This window comes from Prunus persica, chromosome G1, assembly GCF_000346465.2.
Source record: "Prunus persica cultivar Lovell chromosome G1, Prunus_persica_NCBIv2, whole genome shotgun sequence".
Classification (NCBI taxonomy): Eukaryota; Viridiplantae; Streptophyta; class Magnoliopsida; order Rosales; family Rosaceae; genus Prunus; species Prunus persica.
The window spans coordinates 1369275-1396690 of NC_034009.1; the positions used below are offsets into that span (position 1 = coordinate 1369275).

The 27416-nt window shown below is 35.6% G+C and overlaps 4 protein-coding genes and 1 long non-coding RNA gene across 8 annotated transcripts; 2 read left to right on the top strand and 3 right to left on the bottom strand.

Moving 5' to 3' along the window:
• LOC109946527 (leucine-rich repeat extensin-like protein 6) lies at window positions 1204–2578 on the bottom strand. The gene has a single exon (XM_020554679.1). The coding sequence runs from the start codon at window positions 2475–2477 to the stop codon at window positions 1338–1340; it is 1140 nt and encodes a 379-aa protein (XP_020410268.1). The 5' UTR covers window positions 2478–2578; the 3' UTR covers window positions 1204–1337.
• Window positions 5496–8402, bottom strand: LOC18792898. Of its 4 annotated transcripts, none has more exons than XR_002269826.1 (10): window positions 8187–8400; window positions 8007–8074; window positions 7528–7587; window positions 7355–7446; window positions 6808–6890; window positions 6637–6693; window positions 6256–6302; window positions 6033–6122; window positions 5878–5951; window positions 5496–5797 (listed from the first exon to the last, which is right to left on the bottom strand). It is a non-coding gene; the product is annotated as an uncharacterized LOC18792898 (long non-coding RNA). The 4 variants fall into 4 exon arrangements; XR_002269827.1 differs by having other exon boundaries at window positions 6033–6129; XR_002269825.1 differs by having other exon boundaries at window positions 6033–6302; window positions 7528–7643; window positions 8187–8402.
• LOC18792546 (glutamic acid-rich protein) lies at window positions 8527–11173 on the top strand. The gene is made up of 5 exons (XM_007223867.2): window positions 8527–8716; window positions 9642–9710; window positions 9855–9923; window positions 10217–10396; window positions 10616–11173. Exons 1-5 carry the CDS (start codon window positions 8662–8664, stop codon window positions 10918–10920), a joined length of 678 nt encoding a protein of 225 aa, XP_007223929.1. The 5' UTR covers window positions 8527–8661; the 3' UTR covers window positions 10921–11173.
• LOC18790339 (RNA polymerase II-associated protein 3) lies at window positions 12987–17631 on the top strand. The gene is made up of 8 exons (XM_007225594.2): window positions 12987–13338; window positions 14682–14775; window positions 14902–14952; window positions 15066–15239; window positions 15598–15777; window positions 16000–16119; window positions 16522–16655; window positions 17152–17631. Exons 1-8 carry the CDS (start codon window positions 13172–13174, stop codon window positions 17219–17221), a joined length of 990 nt encoding a protein of 329 aa, XP_007225656.1. The 5' UTR covers window positions 12987–13171; the 3' UTR covers window positions 17222–17631.
• Window positions 22358–27119, bottom strand: LOC18792039 (sulfate transporter 3.1). Its single transcript, XM_007225056.2, has 12 exons — window positions 26594–27119; window positions 26194–26401; window positions 25922–26093; window positions 25735–25800; window positions 24620–24733; window positions 24326–24442; window positions 24081–24207; window positions 23685–23971; window positions 23406–23596; window positions 23220–23305; window positions 23048–23124; window positions 22358–22901 (listed from the first exon to the last, which is right to left on the bottom strand). Exons 1-12 carry the CDS (start codon window positions 26907–26909, stop codon window positions 22713–22715), a joined length of 1950 nt encoding a protein of 649 aa, XP_007225118.1. The 5' UTR covers window positions 26910–27119; the 3' UTR covers window positions 22358–22712.

The following is a 27416-nucleotide window of genomic DNA, read 5'->3' on the forward strand; positions in this document are numbered from 1 at the left end:
AAAACCCTAGCCCTGTCTTATATAAATTGTATAGGTCTTGCCCTTACTGAGCTGGGCTCAGGTTATAGTTGGGCCAGATTTTGTAATTTGTTAACATAACATGACGGCTCCAGTTATGACTGGGGCTTATTTGAGAAAGCCCAAGAAAAGGCCTAAGTTCTTTGGTCTGGCTCTGGCTCTGACCCAAACCCATTATGTCTATTATGTTGATATAATGGGACATGCTTGGAAAAATATATATATATATATATATATATAATGGGACACGAGGTCATGTGTTCGAATTCTTCTCCCCCAATATCGGTTAGGTAAAGAAAAAAATTATGTTACGCTCACTTGTTAAGTTGTTAAGAGCATCCACAATACACTCTCTAAACCACATTCTTAGACAAATTTTAGAGAGGAATTGGAAAAATACAACTCCAACCATGCTCCCTATCCACCTCCTAAAATAGGGAGACATCTAAAAGCTCTTAAATCTGAGGAGAGAGAAATGACTCCTAGTGGCTCTCTATAATTTAATGCTGCTTTATTTAATGAGTATTGCAAACCTTTAATTAATGCTAATTATTTTTTATATTATTTTTTAATAGAGATGAACCAATTAAAAAAGAGTTATAGTATTTATGACTCCCTAAACTAGAGAGTATGATTGGAGTTTAAATTTTATAGAGAGCTCCTAAAATAACTTTTATATGGTTTTAGCTAAAATTTAACTAAAAAATAGAGAGCATGATTGTGGATGCTTATAAGAGGAGTGAAATTAATCCTCTCGTTTGTTGGCAAATTTTTTTGTTTTGTTTTTTGTTTTTAAAAGTGAGTGTGGGTGAGAAAACGAATTATGATTAGGTTAGGTCAAAAGGTTCAATTTTCTTTCATTGTACCCAAAAGAAAAAAAATTTGGATCAATTCGAAGTCAGATCCAAGACCCTAGTATGGGTTCGGGGTCTGTTGTTTGTGTTTTGAGTCTGTGTGCGCGTTCAATGTTTGAGGTCCAAAGCAACAAATTGATACCAAAACATGACATACACTAAAGTTTTGAAGACATTTATGACTATTTTTTATATATAGAAAACATCAATTCTCATATATGTACTGCTTGTTAGGTACTCTAACCAAATAATGCAATACAAGCTGAATTACTGATAAACTACTTATCCAAAAAAAGTTCAATCATACATGCAATAATAGAACAAGTCGTGCGTCAAATTTCATATAACAAGAGAGTCAAAAGAGCAAATTGATTGAAATATTTGTTTTGGATTTACAACAAGCCCTCAAATATAATTTCAACAAGGAGACAGATTAAAGGAAAAACAATCGTAATTCTCGGTTGATCATGGATAATGAGATGCCACATGAGGCGGAGGTGGAGGCGGCGAGGGTGGTGGTGGACTTCTTGGTGTGCACCCAAAGGCATCACAATTGACCAAATGGGCATAAAATGTGGCACATTCCTGCGGTGATCGCTGCAATGGCCTATATGCAATACAATTCTTCCTATCATCTTGTTCTGACAACTTGATGCATATTGGTGGTTCACCACAGAAATAGTTATATGAGTATGTGAAGTTCTCCAACTTAGGCAACGAGCATATGCTAGCAGGAACCTCCCCTGATAATTTGTTATGTGCCACATTTAGCTGCTCCAAATTCTTCATCCCACCCATAGATTCAGGCAATGCACCCACCAGCTTATTCTGGCCTATATCAAACACTCTCACTTTGTCCAACAACCCTAAATTTGATGGCAGACACCCTTTTAGTCCACTGTTTATGAGTATAACTTCGTTCAATGTGTCCTTCAAATTCGCCAAGCTTGAAGGAATGCAACCCTTGAGGTCATTATTTGCCAAGACAATCACAGAGAGTGAGGAGTTGCCAATGTTTTGAGGCAATGAAAATTGAAACCTGTTATTGTTAAGGAACAATGCATCAAGTTTTAAATTGAAAAGGGCAGAGGGAACTTCACCATGAAAATTGTTGTATCTGATATCTAAGTATTTGAGTGAATTAATGTAAAGAACAGATGAAGGAAATTGGCCTGAGAATTGGTTGTTACTGATGTCGAATTCGTGAAGAAGGCGAAGGTAACGAAAGCTATAAGGAATGGTGCCGCAGAAACGGTTAGAGTTTATGTGGAAAAGGGCTAGATCAGTTAAGAGGCCAAGTTCTTCCGGCAATAAACCGGCTATGTTGGCATGGTTTAGGTCGATGCCAGCCACTGTGATGGTGTGAGGGTCATCCAGGGCTGGTGCACAGTAGACTCCGGTGTAGTTGCAAACTTGCAGGCCGCACCAATTGGCAGTGAAGTTGTTGGGGTCAGAGGTGATGACATGTTTCCATGCTTGGAGTGCTGTGTAAGCCTGTAGAAGTCTAGGGTTGGAGACTTGGTGAGAGGGTTTGAAGAGGAAGATGATAGAGAAGATGACACGGAGGGACAAAGTGAGACTTGGGCTTTTCATTTTTGAGAGCATAGCCACAGAAATGTCCTTATCTGTTGTGTGATGTTCAAGGATAGGGATTGAAGTTTATACATATGGATTTTGAGAAGTAGTCTTGACTTGTATCTCACTCTAGGTAAATATATTATTATGTTGTTGGGGTAGTACAGAAGGGCTTTTTGAATTTGGATTAATTGACTTACAATTGGTCAATTAGTAGGTAACAAGAATGTTCTATCAATTCATGCAATGCACTGGCATATGCATGGCAAAGGATGGAGATGTTAATTTTGTTTCTTGTAGAGAGTCTAAAGAAGAGGGTTGGCATGAAATTGGCAACAGATGCTACCAAACACACGTTTTTTACCAGCCCGGCTTTAAACTTAATATGTTTGCTCAAAAGTACATGGAGAATTGTTCAACAGGATTAAGATATATATATATATATATATATATTTGCAGTTTTTCAAAGGTCTATATTTTACTGATATGCTCAGACAGTGGACTGGATTGCTAAAACAAAGACTATGTCTGTGTAAAGCCTTGAGGAGGCAGATATCAAAGTCACACACACGGCAGAGCAGGTAGATTTAAAGGAAGAGAAAGTGAGTGTAGGTTGTAAAGTCCATTCAAGCATGCTTCATTTTTATATTCTTTTCTTTTTGGGATTGGATTTGCTTGTGATATTGAAATTTTGATTAATTTAAACCCCAACTTGCAAGTGGAAACTTGTTGAGGAGAGGGATAGATAATCCAAGTCAAATACCAACACACAAACCAAAATCTGTATTAAGCAAACGATGATTGAAAAGTCCAAATCCAAATCCAAATAAAAAAGCCAACCATAAAGCTATAGCCCAATCTGATGCCCTAATTAACCACCTCAACCTACAATAAGTTAGCAAAAAATAGGATCGTACTTGTATTAGCATATCATTTTCGAATCAATTGTTAGAAAAATATAAAGGAAAGAGAGGGAAAGACAGCAGCACTGAGGAGTTAGAATGTAACAATACTAAACTCATTTTATTGAATCTATCAACAATAAAAGATAATAATAATATTAATAATAATACTAGCTCAGCAACCTCAGCCTTATCTTAAATATGAAATGGCTTTAATGAATGAGAAAAAGTGGAGTGGAATTCGGGTGAAGATGAAATTTGAAATTTCATATTGCTAAAGCATTTTGCTTAAGAATTCAAGGTGAGAATTATAAATTCATGGAGAGAGTTGTGTGCCTTGAACGCTTAATCCTAAATATGTATTTGGATTTTGGACTAGACTTCGGACCCTAAACCCTGAACTCTCTTTACATAAGTAGTTTACATTTTCCTTTGCATGAACTGAAACTTAAGAATTTGTTTTCTTGGTAAGAAAAAGAAATCCGACCATGACCCATTTATTATTATCTTTTTATACAAACGATAATTTACGTTAATCTAATATAAATTATGGAGAGGGAGATTTAAACTCGAGTGTAGAGTGGGAGAACATCTACTTGGCTAAGTTCATGTCTGCTAACCGACTCTTCATTGGTTCAGATCTGACATAGTATGTGTTGTAGGCTAGGCCTAAGACGAGATAATATTTTTGGGCAGATACGGTTAATTCTCGAAATTCTTTTGATCCACTTATACATGACTCAGATAAAACGATCGACCCATTTTTCACTTTTGAAGTCCTCGTGAAATGAAACCATGGCTCAGAATCACGTTTTATTGGGTCAGCAGCTAAAAACGTAATAAAGAAAACGGAGGTTTTATTGAAGGAGACAGTAGCTTTACTTGCAGTGAGTTGCTCTCTCTTTTCTGTCCCTCTCATAAACCTTAGTGAGCAGTAAGAGTCAGTAAAGCGATAAAAGAATGGCGGAAGCAGAAGGAGGCTAGAGGGAAAAGAGAAGCTTCGAGCTCCAACGCTCACTTTGGCCTACTTGGAAAATCGGGGGTCTTTTTTATTTTTTCAATAAATAATATAACCGCGCGGTGTTTTATTTTTCAACTACGATTATAGCCGCGCGGCTATCGTATTAATTAAAAAACAAACAAAAACACTGCAGTATAGCCCCTTGGCTGTTAAAAAAAAATACAATACACATATTATACACGTATGTACATATTTTTCATGTTTAATATACGTATTTTTTATAAATTTTTAATAATACACATAAAATTCACGTATTATACACATAATTTTCACATATTATTGAATAAAAATAAAATATATTTAAATAGTATAGCCTTGCGGCTATAATGCATTTTTTTAAATTAATAGTATAGTCGCTCGGCTATACGTTGTAAATAATCTTATATATAAAGCAAAAGGCAGAGAATTGTGAAACATTCAAAATACCATAAAATGTCATTGGTTAATCTAAACATTAAGAATTAAAATTATTAATTAAATGAGGATAATATGGTAAAGTCTCACTTTCTCATATTTAAAAAACTAAAATTAAAAGAAAAATCAGATAATGAATCCTATTTTTATGAAACACAACTACCCATTATTTTTTTAATTCTAAAATAAATGTAAATTTAAAATAAAATAAAATAAAAAAGCCTCTCGCATGTGCGGAAGCGTATGCAAAAAGGCTAGTGTATTTAAAGAGTATTCCTTTTCTTTTTTTAAAAATAATTATACGCGAATAGGACCCAAATAACCCGGGTATAGCCGGTCGGCTATACTATTTTCAAAAATACGCGAGAGTATAGCCGCCCGGCTATACTTTTATAGACAAAAAGCGACGCACCGTGTCACAATAGGTATTGCCGTGCAGCTATACTATTTTTAAAAATTAAAAAATACCTGAGGATAGCCACGCATTTAATTAAAAAAAGACCAACGTGTCAAAAATAGTATAGCCGAGCGGCTATACTATTTTTAATACAGTTAAAAATACGTATGTATATCTATCAGTTCAACAAGAATCATATATCTATGAATTCAATCTAGTTAATTGCAGGGTTGAAACAAAAGTAATTATAACTGGCGTTGGTGGTGTGTTGACGTTTTATTAGTTTTGACAGCAACAAGCGGGTAAAAACGACGTGCAAGAAAATAATTCCTTAATTCTTCCTCAAGTTTTAAGTGTGTATAATTACACTCTCTAAATCATTAGAGCAAAGAAATTTAAGCAAATACCATGGAATGTCATCTCTTTCTCTCATTGTTTCACCCAGGAGGAGAGAGATATGGGATCAGGCACACCAGGAACAATGTTCTAGCCTCTTCTCTGTTGGATCAAGTTAAACTTTTCCGATCAATACTGTCTTGTCTAATTAGATTAGTATTGTTCCGGCATTTTCCCCTTCAGTCCACTTGATCGATTTTTCCTGCAGTAGCTTCAAAACCTGTGTAAATGGCAACAGGAAAAGCCAAGTATGAAGCATTGTTCAAACAGATGCAGCAAGTAATTATGAACCAATCTTACCAATATTCGCCTGCGAGATCCTTTTGAGATCTCTTCCTCTTGTGTCTCAATGATGACCTTAAGACACATGATTGCTGACGAGAAGACAACAAATAATTACAAATAACAAGAAAGAAGTTCAAAGAATAACTAGGAACATGAGAACGTTCACTTACATGAGATTCCAGAAAATGAAGAAATTTGACACTTGAAAAGACGCATCGCCTCCTTGGCACCATGTTCTTGCAAGCCAAGCACTATTTCACCTTGTGTCTCAACGTTTCAGATGAGGAACACACAATAAAAGAAAAAAAATCAACATTGTGGGATCCTATACACCACCATTAACCAATGTCCACAGAGAGTAGAAACACACACCACAATGAAAAGGATGCTAACCTTGTTCTAAGAATCATTTCCTTTGACTCTTCATCCACTTCGGGTGCCTTTATTGGAAAAAATTTCCCGGCCACAGAACAATAGAATCCATAAATTCATTTAAAAAAGGGAAAACAAACTATAAGGTGAATTCTACACTTAAAAATTGATATCTTATATTTTTAGCGTAGATATGTGATCAAGTCCGGCTTGGTATCTGCATTAAGTGAAACTCCCCCTTGTTCAATTTTTGAAGCATGTATTTCATTTTATCCAACTGAGGAGTGTGTTTAAGTAAAGCTATTTGCAATATAGTGGTAAGATGCTATTTCCTTTTTTTTTTTTTTTTTTTTTTTCAAATAATTCATAGCCAATCACTTCATAACAGCAAATAAGCCTTACTTGTTCTAGAAGTTTGTTTGCTCGATCATGATCCTCCTTAGCAAATGCCTCCACAGCCTGGCAAGGAAAATTGATATCCTTACACTTGAAGGCTGCTAAGAGAAACTACTCTCCACGTTTTATAGATCAAATAATTGCAAATAAAATACTAAACCCTAAAAAGCCACATACAGCCTGGAAATATTCCTTCATTGTAGTCCGATACTCCTTCATGGCTTTACGAAAAACCTGGTAGTTATCTTCGTCATCTGCATCTGCAATTTAGCACACTTTAATTATGAAAGAAAATACAAACATAAAAATGAAATTGACAGATAAATCAAGAGCAACCACACATCAAAATTAGCTAGTGCCTTAATAGATCTATCTTTAGTACAAATCTGGATTTCATGGGAAATGAATAAAATCCAGAGAACAGTTTACCATTTACCATACAAACTGATTCCAACACTCCTATCTAAAAAAAACCAGGGAAATGAAGTTTCCCCCATACATAGAAAAGGTTCTTCAGAAATGAGCCAAGACTCTTTCTCAGAAAGCTGAAAGTTCTGTCATCCTGAGTTTATAAACAGAAAATGTGGTTTTGAGACATGTTTGCATAAATATATATACATGGAGATATCAGTACATGCCTTTTGTTTTTATTTTTATTTTTTTTTTTAAAAAAATAAAGGGAGAGAGAGAGAGGGAGGGGGAGAGAGAGAGAGAGGGGTAGTACCTGCTTCTTCTTTTTCAAGGACTCTTCCAGTTTAGCAATTTTATCAGTACAAGCTTTCTCATGCTCAGATATCAGACTCCTTTCTTTCTTTCCTGACATGACATCAATCCATCAGAAAATTTTGGTGTATTTGATTTCACTATAAGGAGGAGTAAAGGAGTTTTGTTGCTTACTCAGTTGTTCATATCGTGTGCAGAGCCTTTCCTTCTCTTCTTCGCAGTTGGAAATGAAGTCTGTCAAATAGAACAACAATGCTCAACAGAGTCGATGGGTTATCTTAGCTCCTGTTCTGCAGTTTTGATATGATGCTCTTAAATTTTACTTATTACTGGAAAATGGAGCCAAACTAAAGGAGCTACATGCATAAGATGACAGTCGACAATGTCATGGTCTGTGTGCAGAGTAATAAAAAGCAGAGGCTTCGTATCCATAAATCCGAAACCGAAATTGTGCAGACAAAAATGCTAGTTGCTGATAAGAAACTTTGCTAAATCACTATGTGCAGACAAATAAGCTAGTTGCTGATTAGGTAAATACCTATCCGATTGAATTTATGCTATTAATTACAATTACAATCCAGTTACACAGAAACGCTTAATAGTATGAAGAGAAATCAGATGCAATTACAAGATTTGGAAACTGTAAGGACTACCTTTCAAGGCCGGCCTGTAGATATTGGGCTTGGAACTTGGCAGTTTCAGTCTTCAAGCAATTCTCACACTGCAGACATATATATTATATATAACCAAATTATCAATCAGAATAAAAAATTTGGGCATCAAACAAAGTAACTAGAAATTCAAATTTCTCCGCAAGGTCATCCACGGTTTACCTCTTTTCTTCTCCTTCCACAGACCTCTTTTGAGCTCTTCGAAAGAGATTTAGCGAAACTTTCTGACAATTGAAGAATACAAAAGGCATAAAATCCAAATGCCTAAATTAGTACCTGTTTGAACATGTCATATAAAGCTTTAAAAAAGATCGTTCATTAGGTTTCACTAAATTAAATTAAAGATTCATAATGTAAATTCTATCAGAACTAACACAAATAAGCAAGCAATAGTAAAACCTTTTTTTTTTTTTTTTCTTAAAATAGTAAAACTTTCTAAGTGAGGACGCGGAGTCCGTGTTGTACAAGAATTCCTATAGACGTTAGGATTACGCAGCCCACTGAAGCCTATATAATAATAACCCTGTCTCTTTTCTCTCACAATTTACCCTAAATCCCAATTTACGCAGCCCAAGCGGCAGTTTTATATTTACCCTAAATCCAAAGCGGCGTTTTCCCCTTCCGAGCACACACAGTCATGGACGGCGGCCTTGTGTCTCCACTTTTGCAGATCCACCGGCCAAAGCCAATCAGTATGTTTTTCCTCTTTCGTTTAATTTAAGGGTTTGTGACGAAGATTGTGTGCAATTTAATTATATGCCTTAGATTTTGTGTATGATAAATTCCCTATGAGAATACTCTCGCTTTCGTTCTAGTAGAATTTCGTACAATATCCTGCTTCTATTTGTTTACTTTTAGAGAACAATTATTTGTGAGGTAAGTTTTTCGCAACAAAATATTTGCGTTGCACGTTTTTCTTTTATTTTTGGGAAATAATTGAAGATGGTGGCATGGCTTTGCTACTTGATCAAATTAAAATATAATTGATTTATCATGGTTGTGTTAGGTGGAAGCATGTTGCATATGACATTTTCTCCGTGTATCATTGTACACTTTGGTAAAATCAAAGTGTTGTTTAAATATTATTTTTGTTGGCATAATTATAAAGGATATATATTATGCCAAAATTTTGAATCGGTTTTTGAAGATAATTTTTTCCATTTAAGTTATTTCGGTATGTAGATGATATTTAATAATATTGTTATTTGTTGATGGGTGTCATTCCTTCTAACTTCTTTGGCATCTTCACCTTTCTTCTTTTGTATTTAACAATGTAATTGCATAAAAACAGGTAGCAAGCCTCTGGAAGAACTTATTGGTAAATTTTTTATTTTAGAGATAAAGAAAAAAAGAAAAAAATGCGCCTACATCTTCTCTATTTACATGTATTTGTTTTTTTTAATCTCTTATGACATAACATCTATGTTATGCCAAATTTTGAATCAGTCTTTGAAGATTTTTTTTTTTCAGCCAATTTATTTTGGTGTGTGCATGATGCATAGCCGATATTTAATACTATTGTTATTTGTTAATGGGATCATAAATGTCATTCCTTCTAACTTCTTTGACATCACCTTTTTTCTTTTTGTATTTAACAATGTAATTGCATGGAAATAGGGAGCCAGGGTATTGAATCAAATATTGTTGAATCAAAGGCTGTTGAATCCGAGGTTGTTGAACTTATTGGTAAGCTTTAGATTTTAGGGACAGAGAAAATATTTAATACTATTGTTATTTGTTAATGGGATCATAATTGTCATTCCTTCTAACTTCTTTGACATCACCACCTTTTTTCTTTTTGTATTTAACAATGTAATTGCATGGAAACAGGGAGCCAGGGTATTGAATCAAATATTGTTGAATCAAAGGCTGTTGAATCCGAGGTTGTTGAACTTATTGGTAAGCTTTAGATTTTAGGGACAGAGAAAACAAATGCGCCTACAACTTCTATATTTACATATATTCCTTTTATTTTTTTATAAATCTCTTATGACATAACATCTATACTATGCCAAAATCAGTTTTTGAAAATGATTTTTTCCATCCAAGTTATTTTGGTGTGTGCATGATATAGCCGATATTTAATAATATCTTTATTTGTTGATGGGATCATAGATGTCATTCCTTCTAACTTCTTTGACATCATAACCTTTTTTCTTTGGGTATTTAACAATATAATTGCATGGAAACAGGTAGCAATGCTGATGAATTTGAGGCTGATGAATCTGAGGATGATGAATTTGAGGCTGAAGATGAATTTGAGGCTGATGATGAATTTGAGGCTGATGAATTTGAGGATGATGAATTTGAGGCTGATGAATCGGAGACTGATGACTCGGAGACTGATGACTCGGATTCTGAAAAACTTATTGGTAAGCTTTTGATTTTGGGGACCAAAAAAAATCTCTTATGATGTCTATGTATTTGTTGTTATTTTATGTTGTAATGTACTCACAATACTGATTTTTGAGTTTTATCATCTTCCTTCATTCATTGTTAAAAAATAATAATAATAATAATAATAATAATAATAATTGATTCTTTGTTTTGCTTTTATTGTATTTAACAATGGATCAACATATTGCACACAGGTCGTGAATGTCAGTTTTGTTTAAAGGTGGGTGATCACTTCTCGCAAACATGCTCTTACAGGTATCATGTCCCAAAGAACGCAATTGTTGGCAAGAGCTGTGTGGTAGTTTGTAATTTGTGTGGTTGCCTCTTTAGAGACTCATGTTGTGGCGTTTGTGGCCAAAGCGATGGATGTGCAATTCTTATGAATTGTTTACATTGTGGGAAGATAGGTGAACATTTGATTTTTACGTGTCCGAGCCGCGAGGGGAAACCTTCTTGTTTTTCTTTGGACCCTTATACTGGTTCTGTTATTTCCATTTAAATGGTAGAGAATGGAGAGCTAATGGTACTCTAAAAGTTAAAGCAAAGATTAAATGTTAATTTCAATTTCAACAAATTTTTAGAATTTTTATTTTAACTGTTTTTAAATAATTGTAATCTTCGTAGACTTGTAGAGTAACCCACTTTACGAGTGGATCTCCTGCAATATTTAATTTGACTCCTACATGTGGCCCTGTATCCCTATGTTGTATGAGATTGACTGCATACAATAAATCACCCAAGTTTTAATTGTACTTACTAGTTCTCTGTCATCTGCTGCTCAGGTGGAATTTGGGCCACTTTTTAATAAAAGAAATACAGTAGTATAGAAGAATTACCGTAAAAAATATGTATGTATATCTATCAGTTCAACAAGAATCATATATATATTCCTTAGAAAGCATTCTTTCGATCAATTCAATCTAGTTAATTGCATGGTCGAAACAAAAGTAATTATAATTGGCGTTGGTGGTGTGTTGACGTTTTATTAGTTTTGGCAGCAATAAGTGGGCAAAAACAAAAACAAAACCGTGCGGGCAGAGAGGGGGGCCTAAAGTGGACAATATCGTGCTATGGCGGAGCCGATCTCGGAATGTGACAACCTCAGCCTTATCTTAAATATGAAATGGCTTTAAATGAATGAGGAGAAGTGGAGTAGAATTGGGCTGAAGAAGAAATTTGAAATCTCATATTGCTAAAGCATTTTGCTTAAGAATTTAAAGGTCATAATTATAAATTCATGGAGAGAGTTGTGAGTATTGAACGCCTAACCCTAAATATGTGTTCGGATTTTGAACCCTAAATCCGAATCTAAAACTCTACACTTAAATTATGGATCACGAATACAAACTTCATATTTAAATTCGACTTGAACTAGACTCTAGACCCTAAATCCTGAACTCTCGTTACACAAGTAGCTAGGGCCGGCCCACAAAGTGTGTGGGCTGGGCAACGATATAGGGTTCTAAAAAAAATGGGGCTTCTTATAAAACCCTATAACCAAAGAGTTATAGTAGCAAAAAAGACCTTTTATATGTGTAACTGATGCTTTTTAGACTTTATTCTAAAAAAAAAATTGGGTCTTTTTCTTTACTTTTCATATAGTGAGTCTCTTTTACATAAACTAACGAACTTAGCATTAAGCATGAAACTTTCAATTAGTTTTGTTCAAAATGAGGTAAGTGTTGATTAAAATCTCAATTTTTATTTTTTTCCCCAGAACCATCCAAATCAATTGTCACATCCCGGGATCGGCTCCGCCGTAGCACGATATTATCCGCTTTGGGCCCCCCCTCTCTGGCCCTCACGGTTTTGTTTCTGGGAACTCACAAGCAACTTCCCAGTGGGTCACCCATCCTGGGATTGCTCTAGCCCCCAACTCGCTTAACTTCGGAGTTCCTACGATTCCGAAGCCAGTGAGCTCCCAAAAGGCCTCGTGCTAGATGGATGCGGATGTGCACATATAAGGCACATCACCCCCTCTCCGTTGGTTGATGTGGGATCTTACAATCCACCCCCCTTAAGGGCCCAACGTCCTCGTCGACACACTCGCACCACACGGCAGAGTGGCTCTGATACCAAATTGTCACATCCCGGAATCAACTCCGCAGTAGCACGATATTGTCCTCTTTGAGCCCCCCTCTCTGCCTTCACGGTTTTGTTTCTGAGAGCTCACGAGCAACTTCCCAGTGGGTCACCCATTCTGGGATTGCTCTAGCCCCCAACTTGCTTAACTTCGGAGTTCCTACGACTCCGAAGCCAGTGAGCTCCCAAAAGGCCTCGTGCTAGATGGATGCGGATGTGCACATATAAGGCACATCACTCCCTCTCCGTTAGTTGATGTGGGATCTTACATCAATGGACTGGCCATGTAAGTGAGGTAAAATTTCCTTTGCATGAACTGAAAAAAGAATTTGTTTTCTTGTTAAGAAAAAGGAATCGGATCCATCGTTGGCTGGGCTTAAGACTGGAGATAATATGTTTGGGCCTATACGTTTAATTCTCAGAATCCTGTCCATCCAATTAGACATGAACCGGATAAAACGGCCCGACCCATATTTCACTTTTGAAGTCTTGATGAAACGAAACCATGGCTCAGAATCACGTTTTCTTGGGTGAGCAGCACAAAAGCGTATCAAAGAAACCGGAGGTTTTATTGAAGGAGACAGGAATTTTACTGGCAGTGAGTTGCTCTCTCTCTGTCCCTCTGATAAACCCTAGTGAGCTGTAAGAGTCAGTAAAAGCATAAAAGAATGGCGGAAGCAGGAGGATCAGATAAGGCGGGCGCATCGGCAGGAGGGGGAGTTGAGTCGCTGAAAGATAAAGGAAATGAGCATTTCAAAGCAGGGAACTATCTCAAAGCCGCTGCACTCTACACTCAGGCCATCAAGCAAGACCCTAACAACCCCACTCTTTATAGGTACATATATTTACCGCCTCAAAATTTATTTTTGTTTTATTTGTTGGTTTTCTAGTTTTAAATTTGACATGGGATCAAAATGCCATTTTGATTGGTTGGCCACACAGTTTACTTGACTTATTCACCTGGGTTCTTATTGAATTTGAATTATTTTGTTAATTAGTTCGGTATGGACATGTTTTGTCATGAATTTAATAAGTAGGAATTTAAAGTTGTGTGCTTTCGTTTATGTCGAAAAACAGATGAACGTTTTCTATTGTTCACTTTGTTTATGTGTGTCCTTCTGAACGCTCCCAGGAGATAGTTGGCATCTTCATTTCATAATTTGCACATTGCTTATTATGATGCCTAGGCTGCATGAGTATTCTTTTATCCTATTTTCCGCTCCACGGCTACGGCAGCATTTTGTAGCGTGTATGAACTTCGAAGTTACATGAGGTTCAGAGTTGATATACAAGCTTGTTTTTAATTTAGATTTAACCATGGTTATGGTATTCAGATGCAAAAAAAATTCCCTTTCCACCTTACCAGAAGAAATTCAGGCACTTTGGTACTATAGATTTATATTCTTTCTATTTATTTTTTGGTATAAATTTTTTAAGTGAACTAAGATGAGATGATGGTGGCTTCAACAGGCTGGAATATTTGAGCTAAGAAATGGTACTGTTTCCTTATAGAAGGTTAGATTTTGGCTTATTTGTGTGAAAAAGTATTCTGAGATCTTATGTAATTTGAAGTTTATAGAAGAAAGCAAGGCCATCGGGAATAAAAAGGAATGTAACTGTATTAAAAAAACTTGTTGGGGCAAGAATATCTACTTTGGTACCACATTCAGGCTGTCAAAGTCTGATTATGGCCTTTTTATTTCCAAGTAATGGATTTGGATAAAACCTGCTGCATTATGTCAAATCCTATAGTTGGTGTCAGGGTCTGCAACGTACAGTTCCTGCTTCAATTGCTACCGCATTCATATTCTTTTTAGCATTAGTTAAAACAAAGGGCTGCTCTGTGAAAAAATGTAGAGAAAGCGTATGGTAGCTAGGGCTGATTTGTGAATGGGTTGGTGCGCCTGCTGCTTTCCCAATTGCAGAATGATAATCGGTCAACTTTCTTTATGCATATTCTTCGTTATTTTGTTTATATGCTAATATTGTTTCTCTTGCTCACTGGTATGTAAGGATGTTCTTGCAAACATGGAAGGTTGTTCATAAAAAGTAGATAGTAGTAATAAACAATTACAATTTTCAAGTAACAAGCTGTCTTGGCTGAACTTTCCCACGTAACATTGTATGCATGCTGTACTGATGCATTTCCTTTCATTTTAATGTTCCATTGTTGGCCAGCAACCGCGCTGCGGCATTTTTGCAATTGGTTAAGCTTAGCAAAGCCCTTGCTGATGCAGAGACCACAATTAAATTGAACCCCCAGTGGGAAAAGGTACTGCTGTTTTATTTTTCTTAAAAAAATTTCTTTTATTCTCAACAAACTTTTACTTTTAGAAAGAAAAATATCTTGATTTTCATTATTTCTTCCTTTAAAAGAACCTTTTTGATGCATCTACAGGGATATTTCAGGAAAGGATGCATATTAGAGGCCATGGAACAATATGATGATGTATGTCTAGAAGTTCTTTCACTCTTCCCATTGTTGTTGAAGGCCTTTTGGACAAGACCACATGATTTTAGTTTTCTGCTACTGATATTCGTACTGTTCATCACATGTTGTAGGCTTTAGCTGCTTTCCAAACAGCTTTGCAATATAACTCACAAAGCACAGAAGTATCAAGAAAGATAAAAAGGATTTCTCAGTTGGCGAGAGATAAAAAACGTGCTCAGGAGGTGGAGAAAATGAGATCCAATGTTGATATGGCAAGACAATTGGATAAACTGAAATCTGAAATGGTGAGTGTATTGGCCAATCAAGGATTCATGATTCTCTATGACTTTTGTTCCATATTATTCTGCATTTTATATGGCGTATATTATCTTTGTGCTTGAGCGAGAAATATAATCTCTCAGTCATTTTTCTATGTTATTCTTTGTTTGTATCTGCTTTTTCTTTCTTTGCCTGAATGGTGTGACTTGCAACTTTCATATATCAAGTTTCCTTAACTCCCTGAACTGTGTATGCAGGTAAGATGTTACTCATTAATTTCTCAGCAGCTTATATAGAGACTTTAATGGATCACTTGCACTTGGACTGTTTCAAATTTCAATCAGTCCTAATAAGAAGGATTAAGTCACTCTTTCTCTTTTGCAGTCTGGAAAGCGTGGATCTGAAGAATGTTGGGAAGACATGTTTTCTTTCCTTGTTGAGACAATGGAGACAGCTATAAAATCATGGCACGAAACTTCTAAAGTGGAGGCTAGAGTTTACTTTCTCCTAGATAAGGAAAAAACAGACACCGAGAAATATGCTCCAGCTGTGAATATTGATAAGGTATTAAATTTAGATCTTTCACTTTTCAAAATATCCCTTTTCTGATTGATTGAAAAATAATTTCAATGTATTTAGTTTTATGACCCCTTCTTTTCTGTTGAGATAAAACGAGTTATTGCAACCTCATCAGATTATTATCTCATATAAAGTATATATTTTTTGAGCCATAAACCATTATTCTTAAATTGTTTTTACCTAATCAATGCTTACCCGTTATTCCAGGCCTTCGAATCACCCCATACGCACGGCAGTTGTTTTTCATTTCTTAGGCAGTATGCTGAGGACTCTTTCTCCAGAGCAGCTTGTTTGGTCACTCCCAAAAGTATCATGTCTTATCCACAGGTACATTTAACTTCAAGTTGTGTCTCACATGCCTAAGTCTCTGTATCCCTGCGTGCATTGTATTTGTTTGTGTTCAAGATTTGAGTTAATATTTGGAGGTTTGACCTCTGGTGTGGGTTCAAGACTTCAAGTTGTGCCTTGTGTGCTTAAAAGGCTTTTGCATGGTGATTTGCATGGTGCTTTTGGGCAGTTTAGGTAGTTATCATTGGTCTTTCTCAAAAAAAAGAAAAGGAAAATAGTCGACTGATCTGTTTCAGATTTCACTAGCTGTTACTGATCCTCCATGTGATAAATTCAACTTAAATTCGCAGATGATTTAAGTTCAGGGCAGAGTGATGACTTATTGAATAAAAGGAATTTGTAGTTAACAAAGAGTTTTTAATCATCATATACTTTTTGCAGGTTTGGAAAGGTCAGGGATCAAGGAAATGGAAACATGGGCAACATGATGGTTTCTTTGTTCAATTTGAGACCCCTTTCCTGCGAAAGCTGTGGTTTATTCCTAGTTCTAGTGAACTAGGCCAGATATTGTGCAGGTCTCTCTCTCTCTCTCTCTCTCTCTCTCTCTCTCTCTCTCTCAGTGTCAATTTGTAACTATGGATGACTTTTTTAACTTGATATTTATAAGTACCAAAAATGCTTCATCAGTACTTAGGTTATATGTGATGGTTACATTTCTTTCCACCTTGAAGCTTTAGTTCTAATGTTGTGTTCTCTCTTTAAAGTGCAAAGCCATAGAAATATGGTCCCTTTTGCTTTTAAGAGAATGAAGAAATGGAAACTTTGAAAGCATATGGATGAGGAATTACCAGTAGGAATTGGGTTTTTATATGTTTTAATGTTTGTAAGATGCTGGAAGGAAAATTTCAGGGAAGCAGGCTCAGTGGGCTTGCTCACTTAATATGGTCTAAATAACCTATTATACAAGACCATGCTGTCAGAATATATGATCACAGCAACAATAGAGTTTTTATATTTGGTATTATATTTCCTTTAGGAGCTAGGTAATCTAAATGTTTGTGCCTCATTCAGGGATCCGGAGGATTTAGACATCGGTGCCCACGAATTGATTCCACGCCTATTCAAACAGTACAATTCATAGATGCCTGTATTTGCATTTTGGAGGAAAATCTCAGGCCCATTTTAGCGAGAGATACAGCCTTGGTGACAGTCTTTTGCCTCATTTTGCAAGGTTTTCTTTCGCCCTGGTAATTTGCAGGATGGTGCTTTCCATTATCATACCATGCATTTACTCGAGGTTCTGTTTCTTTCTAAAGAAATTCAAGCCTTTTTGTTTTGAGTGGTTGAATTTTACCGAGAGATTCCTTAGTGTGAGGTTGTTTATCCTGTTTTTCCGGTGTAATGAGTAGTTTGGCCCCTGTTGCTTATACGGTGAAAACTTGAAATTAGGTGCTACAGAGTTTATTTTGTAAAATTCTAAACAGCGATGTAACTGTTGAATAGGTCATCTATTTTGTTATTAATGCATGAAAGCTATATCTTTGCTGCCCATTATGCTATATGTATGGATGGAATTTTAGTATTCTAATGTGAATTACACAATTGTTCAAATTTTGTTGATGGATGCATAATCCATGTTATGACATTTCTTTATGCAAAAATCACAGTTTAATTTGGATTGCTGTTGCCAATTCTATAGATTTATTACTGTCGCGCCACGGCAATTGCACCTATCAAAGCGGCTAAAAGAATTATTGAAACGAATTCAAACGGAAGAAAAAAATCCGTTGATAAATGAATTCCAATTTGTTGACTATTACTTATCAAATCTTGTTCTATAATCTGGTTTGATCTTGTAGTCCAAATAATCCCGTACCATGACGTATCTGTAATAGTAATCATGAGTAAAACAAAAATACTTGTACAAACTGGCAAAGTAACCCCATCCCCAACGGTCCAAAGATTCAAATCTTTGTAATATTCTGAACCATTCATAAACATCCCAGCAAATACGATTAAAACATTTATAGCTCCCACGTAAATAAGGAGTTGTGCAACAGCTACAAAATAGGAGTTTAATAGAATATAGAATAAGGATATACAAACAAGAACCAGTCCCAATGAAAAGGCAGAATAAATGGGGTCGGTAAATAATACCACTCTCATACCTCCTAGTATAAGAACCGATCCCAGAAAGACTAAAAGAAAATCATGTATTGGTCCGGGCAAATCCATTATATGTAAAATAAGAGATAAATAAATCTAAATGTTTTTCATGACCTTATTGAAATACGAACAGAAAAAAAAATTATAATTTTTGAGCAATTCCTAATTAAATCCTAAGGGATATGAATAAATGTAAGTACAATTATTGGACTAATTTAATTCGTTATCTGAAAGAGTAGTTCTCATTTGAAACTATATATGTAAAAATAATTACAGATATATTAATTAATGGATTTTCAATCCAAATTAAGACGTGATTCTTAACCAACTAATCAACAGTTGGGAATTGTAGTTATTGACCAAACAAAACAAAAGAAACCCGATTCCTTTAGATTAGATCCAAAAAAAATGAACCTTAGTATTATTTATTAGTAAAGTAATAGTCTTAGTAAAGTAATTATAAATTATTCTTTAATCAAGAGATTTACTTTTTTTTTTTAGGCGAATTAAAAATTGTTCGAATTGTATAATCGTCAATTACTGACATTGGTAAACGACCCAAAGCAATTTAATTATAATTCAATTCGTGACGATCATAAGTAGAAAGTTCATATTCTTCAGTCATTGATAAACAATTTGTTGGACAATACTCAATGCAATTACCACAAAACATACAGACTCCGAAATCAATACTGTAATTAAGCAACCGTTTCTTGCGAATATCAGTTTCCAATTTCCAATCAACAACAGGTAGATCTATAGGACATACACGAACACATACTTCACAAGCAATACATTTATCAAATTCAAAATGCATTCGACCGCGGAAACGCTCAGCGGTGATTAATTTTTCATAAGGATATTGAATAGTTACAGGTAAACGATTTGCGTGAGATAAAGTAATCATGAAACTTTGACCAATGTACCTTGCAGCTCGTACTGTTTGTTGACCATAATTCATGAACCCAGTTACCATAGAGAACATATCATTAATATATATTATGAATAATTTTATGTTTGTTTATTTCTCTTGTTTGAGATAAGTTGTAAATTTACCTTACAGTGAAAAGAGTTGGGAAGAAGTTGTTAATAATAGATTACCGAGAGAAATAGGTAAAAGAAATTTCCATCCAAGATTCAATAGTTGGTCCATTCTTAGCCTCGGTAAAGTCCATCTTGTTGTGATAGGAATGAACAAGAACAAATAAGTTTTAGCTAATGTAATAAAGATACCAATTGTCGCTCCAAAAACTCCACATGTTTTATTTATTTCAAAAAGCTCAGAAACATATATGTCCGGAATAGAGATATTCCAACCTCCCAAGTAAAGAACTGTTACAAATAATGAAGAAACTAATAGGTTTAGATAGGAAGCAACATAAAATAAACCAAATTTTATACCCGAGTATTCGGTTTGATAACCTGCTACTAATTCTTCTTCTGCTTCGGGTAAATCAAAAGGTAATCTCTCACATTCTGCTAGGGAAGAAATGATAAAAATGATAAACCCTATAGGCTGACACCACAAATTCAATCCCCAAAAACCGTATTTTGATTGCGCCTCAACTATATCAATTGTACTTGAACTGTTAGATAATTATAGTCGGTGATACCATTACTGTTACCATCGCTATTACAGAACCGTACATGAGATTTTCACCTCATACGGCTCCTTAAAGGCCAGAAATAAATCTAAGGATTGCGTCAGTATTATTTTATCTTGGTACGTTTGTAGGATGGATAAAGTCAAAATCTATTGGACGGTCCTAAATTAGACCAATTGAATTCTGTCTGTTATAATTATTTAATAATAAATAAAAAAGGTACTTCAGAATCGATCTCACCCTTTCTTTAACTTTAATAATTTCAATAAGAATTTTAATTCTTCTTTGTTGAGTAATAACTTAATTCTTCAATAAAATACTTATTGTAGAAATATCAATAACCCGTTTATTTCACGTACGAAAAAAATTCTATAATTAATTCATGAATTATGACACAAATTCTATATCTATTAATATGTATCTGGGAAATAAAAAAGGTATATTTTTTATTTTTTTATTGAAATTGGATTTCTTTCTCTTTTTTTCGTTCCTATTCTTCTTTCTATTTCTGAGAAAAAGGGGGCTTACAAAATAAAGTAAAGGATTATTTCGTTCCCAATAGTTATTTATTTAATCGGTGGATAGGAGCATACTCTGGATTGGAATCGTGTCGTGGGGAGTATTGCCTGATCATTTCTACCAACTTAAAGCCCCAATGAGTATTCTTTGTTTGTACATTATTATGTAAAAATGTCATTTTGGAGAATTTACATAATCTCCATTACTAATCCTTTACATATCTTGGTGTTTCTAATCACCCACTCGTTTTTGTTCAACCCCCCCTGTGGTAATACATACAAATGATAGTGAAAACTCAATATGGTTGATCTTTTGAGCCCGCTTCAAGTCAGGATGATTAATCAACCAATCTTGGGGGAAACGGTCGCTTCTGTTTATGTTTATTTCCGCTTAACTCTCTAACTCTTATACATAAAAAATGAGACTCAATCTTTTTACTGCGAATTTATATATAAGCTGTTTTCTTTCACTCATATAACTATTTGATTTAGTTCATCAACCCGAATAATGAATAAAAAAAATGAAGATATCTACATCTACTTAATTCATTCCAACCCTTTCTTTGAAAGGAAGGAATAAAGAAAAGTTTATGTCTATGTATCAACGAATCACACGTAGAGATATTGATAACACACATAAAGTTAATGGTATTTCATAACTAATCGATTGAGCAGCAGCTCATAGACCACCTAAAAAGGAATATTTATTATTTGACCCGTACCCTGACATAAGAAGTCCAATTGGAGCAATACTAGAAATGGCAATCCATAAAAAAACACCGATGTTGAGATCCGCTAAAACAAGGTGATAGCCAAAATGAGCTACTGAATAGCTTACTAAAATTGATATGATTGCTATGGATGGCCCGATACTGAATAAACGGGTATCCCCCCTAGATGGAAGAAGATTTTCTTTGAAAACCAGTTTTGCCCCATATGCTAGAGCTTGAAGAATTCCCAAAGGGCCGGCGTATTCAGGTCTAATACGTTGTTGTATCCCTGTGGATATTTCTCTTTCTAACCATACAATTACCAGTACGCCTATTGTGATTCCCAATACAAGAGTCAAAATAGGAATAAGCACCCATATAATTCCATAAAACTCTTTTAAAAACTCTAATCTAGAAAAAGAATCAATATCTTGTACTTCTGGTGTATCAATTATCATTTCAACGATCAACTTCTCCCATAATGATATCTATACTACCTAGTATCGTCATAATATCAGCCAATTTCATTCTTTTAACTAACTGAGGAAGAATTTGCAAATTGATAAAACCCGGGGGGCGGATTTTCCATCTCCAAGGAAAACCACTCTGATCCCCTATCAGAAAAATTCCCAGCTCTCCCTTTGGGGCTTCGACTCTCACATAAAGTTCTTGTTTCGGCAATTCAAATGTAGGAGAAGGCTTTTTACTAATAAATCGATATTCAAAATCATTCCATTCAGGATTCCTTTCCCTATCAAAGTATCGTATTTCTAAATTCTCATAGGGTCCCCCTGGAATTCCTTCCAGAGCCTGTTGAATGATTTTTATAGATTCTATCATTTCACCAATTTGGACTAGATAACGAGCCAACGAATCTCCTTCTTTTTGCCACTGTACCTCCCAATCAAATTCGTCGTAACATTCATAATGATCAACTTTACGAAGATCCCATTGTATTCCGGAAGCTCGCAGCATTGGTCCCGATAAACCCCAATTTATTACTTCCTCTCTACCAATAATGCCTACTCCCTCGAAACCCAGGATATGGGCAAAAAGGGATACTTGCTTCAAACGAAATCACTTTCCAGTTATAATTCCAAAGCAACTAGCATCTGTGGTGCTTCTTGTTTCTTGTATTTTATGGTGTGTTATGTTTGTAATATGTTATACTTCTATGTCAGGATTTGTTCCTTTTACTTGCCATGCAAATACCCAATTATTTTATTTAGAAGTATCTGCCATGCCCGATTTGAGACATGAGAAGGATCAGGAAGAGCAGTTGGAGCATTAGAGAGAAGCAATTTATTCTAATTAGAGACATTACAGGAGGGGCTGGGGACAGAGGAAAACCAAGCCTCTAAAATCTCTACAAACCACAAGCCTCGAATATCATCTACATTTTTCATAATCTCAATTTAGTGTATAATAATAATAATACATAAGCTTATTTCTTATAATCTCCCTAGCTATGCCTTCATCTGCAAGGAAACCCTCCTTTCTCCCACCTGTGGATCCATCAATCGAGTTAGATATATAGCGGTTCTCTTTCTGTCAAAAGCGGCTGCCACACATATAATTGAGGTCAGACCCATTTTAGTATCAAAAACTTTCACCCCTTGATTGATCATCACAGATTAGACATTGTCATCTTTTCTGTTTACTTCTGTTTCTCCGGGATTGGGTTTGCAGGTGTGCAGCATGAAGTTACATGCTGATACAGCCTCTCCCACTGTAACATAGATCCATTCCTGACCAATTTTCTCGATGAACTCGGATTTCTCAAGCTTCTTAATCACCTCGCTTCGAGGGTTTGCTAACACAAGCTGATAGATCAAAAGAAAGGAGGAGAAGAATATAAATATAAGCACATGATCAAACAAATATATGAACTAAACTGCCCAACAACACTAGTCAACCATAGTCCATTATAAAAGCTGGAAAGAGTTAGAAGTGAAATGCAGTTTCATACCTTGAGACCCTTTATGTCAACATTTTTCTTGACCTCTTCAAGCATGCTGATCCCACTGGTATCAATGCTGCCTACAGCTGTAATTTGATTTTAATTTTAGCAACAGAGTAATTATAAAGGTCAGTGCAGGAGATAAATTTCAATTTGTGACTGCTGCAGAATGATCACTTACTGCTAAGGTCTAGTATAACATAGTGTAAGCTTGTTTCTCCAGAAGATTTTAGCTTGTCTTCCTCCTCATATATCCATCTTGAGATCCTGAGAACCGAGATTTTAAGCAAAGGTTAATACTCTACAATGCTTGACGATAATATGTTTTTCGTAAATTTCTTTTCTTAATTGTGCACTTCAAGTTTACCTTTCCCGTAAATAGTTTGCATTGGCAAAATAGATGGGTGCATCAATTTGAAGAATGAGAATTCCTGGAATGTTGTTTGCATCTGGGTATTGATCAATGCTTCTGTAAATCGATGAGTTTGGAATGTTGCCTAAAGTAAAAGTCCTTGGCCTAGCTACAAATAGCAGCACCCTTAGCATGGAAACTGTAACCTGCATGTCCAATATATCAATCAGAAATGTCTACGCAACAGTTTTTTCTTATGACAAAGAAAAGAAAAGAAAATATGTGTCTACTTACTGCAATGACTAGGCCAATCTCAACACTGCCAAAGACAACACCAACATATGCACCTAGGCACACAATGCAGTCCACCTTGTCTACTTTCCAGAGGTGGATTACAGCTTCATAATCAATGAGGCCAAGCATGGCAGCCATTATAATGGCGGAGAGCACCACAAGTGGAGTGTAGTGGAACAATGGCGTCAAGAACAACAGTGTGAACATCACTGCAGTTGCCATTACAATATTCGACACGGCAGTCTTGCATCCTGCATTGAAGTTCACAGCACTTCTCGAAAATGGTCCTGCAAGTGAAAATCAGTCATGAATATGGATTAGTGGTTCGGGTGACAACACAATCACAGTCTAACAAGAGAACATTTCCTATTATCTACATTTCAGAGCTGTATGTACCGGCAGTCAAGTAGCAAGAAGTGCAAGAGCCTGCAATGTTCATCATCCCGAAAGCGATCATTTCTTTGTTACCATCAATGTGGTAGTTCTTGAATGCGGCGAAACTTCTTCCAACAGCTACTCCTTCCTGCAAATTCACCACCAGAACCCTAGCAATGTTAGCCTAAACCCTCCCTCATTGTATTGATGGTTTGGGATGCAGTTAGTGAGTTATGAGTGAGATTTGAGGAGTTTGGGGGACTTACAGCAAGGCCTATGACACCAGTGATTATCCCAGTTTTAATGGCTGTTGTAAGATATGGTGACCCAAAGGCCAGCTCAGAAACAGATGGTGGGTTCAGCCCTTTCTTAAGGTGCCCAATCTGCAAAAACAAAGCAAGCCTGTCATTATATAAAAATAAATAAATAAATAAATAATAGCGTGCCTCTAATTAGCCTCAAGTGCGTTATACATATTAATAATACTACTTGCATCACATTTACAAACGATGATCAATATGTTCAGTAAATATATGTTAGATAGAGAGTGAGATACTTACTACTTGAACGCCATGTTTTTCAGCATGGGTTACAAAAACCAAAATGCTTCCCAGGATCACAGAGCACAGTGGGGCCATTGCGTTTATCCAAAAGAAGGCTGGTTTTCTCTTGCTCTAATTGTCATCAACATAAATTCATCATCATAAGTACAAAAACTAATATTTTACTGGAAATATAGCGATGTTAATCTCAACATAAAAAAATTGTCATTTCTAAGTCCACAAAATAAATAAAATAAATGAGTATGAGGATGGGAATGATAATAATTTTATTTCCTGAATCGGGTTTGGGAATGGGAATTGGCATTCCGCCCATCCCACCTTATTTGATATTTTTATTGCATCATAAAATTTTGAGTGGTTTAATGTTTTTAAATTAAAAATAAATAAAACGCCAACTGGGTATATCATAGTTTAAAAGAATTGAACTTCATCAAAATTTTAATTATTTCACTAATGTTTTTCGTTGAAAAAAAGTTACGCAAGGGAAGGTAAAGATAAGGACAACTCACTATAAATTTCTTGAATATTTTACTTTCTCCATGGCTTTAATTTTTGTTTTAAAAAAATCTATACCATTTATAAATGCTAAATTCACTAAAATTGTGAAGCATCGAAATTTAAGTCATAACAATTGCGTTTTTTTTCTTCTTCTAATTTTGTGTAATTATGTTATTAGATTATGAATTTGAATCATTGATTCAGTTGCTTATTATTTAATTTGTAACATACATATTCAAACTCTCACATAATCATTTTCAACTTTTATTGTGTCCAAAGAGGTCACAGAGATATAATCCCTTATATTGTGGAAACAAAGTAATTCAATAAGAATCATATATATTTCCTTAGAAAGCGTTCTGTCGATGAATTCTCAGCAAACTTTTTTTTGACTCAAGAGATCGAGTTAATTGCATGGTTGAAACAAAAGTAATTATAATTGGCGTTGGTGGTGTGTTGACGTTTTATTAGTTTTGACAGCAACAAGTGGGTAAAACGACATGCATGAAAATAATTCCTTAATTCTTCCTCAAGTTTAAGATATTATAATTACACTCTCCAAATCATTAGAGCAAAGCAATTTAAGCAAACACCATGGAGTGCCATGTACTTACAAAGTATCTTGTGAGCAGGAGAAAGAAGAGGAAACAGCATCCCAGCACAGCACTTTCCCACCTCCACTGCATCATAACCCAGCCTCCATCATCCATGATATAATATTTTAATGTTCAAAAAGGCAAACATATATAAAAAGGTGACAGCTTTTTAGATTAGATTAGATTAAAAAGAGAATTTGTATACCTGGTGCACTTGGGAGAAGATAGATTTCATGACAGATATAAGATCAGTCTCATGAGTGAAGTGAACCAACCCAAGTACCCCTTTAAGCTGCTGAAGACAGACAACAGTGGCTGCTCCACCCATGAAACCCACTATTGTTGCATGAGACAGAAAGTCCACGACAAACCCAAGTCTGCAAATATACAACATATATACATACAAAACATCATTTCAGAAATTAAAGAGAGGGTGCTTCTTGCTTGGTCTTTTTTTTATCAAATCTTAATGTATACCTTAAGAGGCCAAGAGAAGCCTGAAAAGCTCCAGCAAAGAAGGTTGATGTGAGAGCCAGCTGAACATAGAGCTTAGGGTTCTCAGTAGGGCTAACCACCTTCCCCAACATAGAAGATATGAGAAGCGATGCAACCGCCACGGTACCAACTGCCAAATCCTTTGAGCTTCCCAGCATGGCATACACCAATGGAGGCACAAAACTCGAATCTGCATTTATTTTCGAAAATAATAATTTCACATTTGTCTTTTGCAAACAAGAGAGTTTGGCAATATAAGATACTTATGATAATGTATAACTCAGATTCGGAGTTGAACAACGTAAGTATTTGTATGACGAGAAAACATTGCCCTATAATATATGCATATGATATTTGATTTCACATAGATCTGGATACTTACATAGGCCAATAATTGCGGGCAGGTTGGCCAAGTTTGCATAGCTTATCCCTTGAGGAACTGCAAGACTGGCAATGGTGATTCCAGCAATGAGATCAGATTTGAAGAAGTCAAAGGTGTAGCGAGGAGCCCATTCGAGGATGGGCACAAAGTGCTGCAAACCCAGCACAAGTTTTCTAGACGGGGGCTGGTTCTTAAATTGCCTGAAAGGGTCATCAGGAAAGAAAGTCTCTTTTAGAGATGATTTCAGGGCCTTCAAAAATGGTTTGGCTGGAGGAATTTCAACGCGGTGTGGGCATTCATAATCTGCGTTACCCATTTCACCTCAGAAAAACACTTGAGCTAACCAGAGGGAGCTAATTAAGCAGCTAGATGATCAAGGTTTGGCTTATATATATGGGTTGGTGCTTGTGTGCTAATATATATATATATAAATAGCAATGGGATGTATAAATATGTATAGCGTTTTGTCCTAAGGGTTATGGTATGCCAGAGAGGGATTGGAAGCAACTGGTGGTTAAAATGCTTAATTAGCTCTAGCAATGAAACTCTTGGCGAGCTGGGGGTATTATATAAGGTGGTGAATGTGCGACTTAGAGAGGGAAATTATGGAGGGAGGGATCTTTGAGTGCGTAGCGGGACCCACATGTGGAAATGACTACAGAAGTTTAATATGCATTTTAAATGGAATGCTGCAGTTAGGAGGGATCACGTCCACTTCGGGCTGAAGTGTGGTTCCTTCTATGTTTGCTAAGACAGTGCTCGCTTATTCCAAAATGATTAATTGTTATTGGGTTTAGTTAAAGTATTTTTTATTTTAGATATA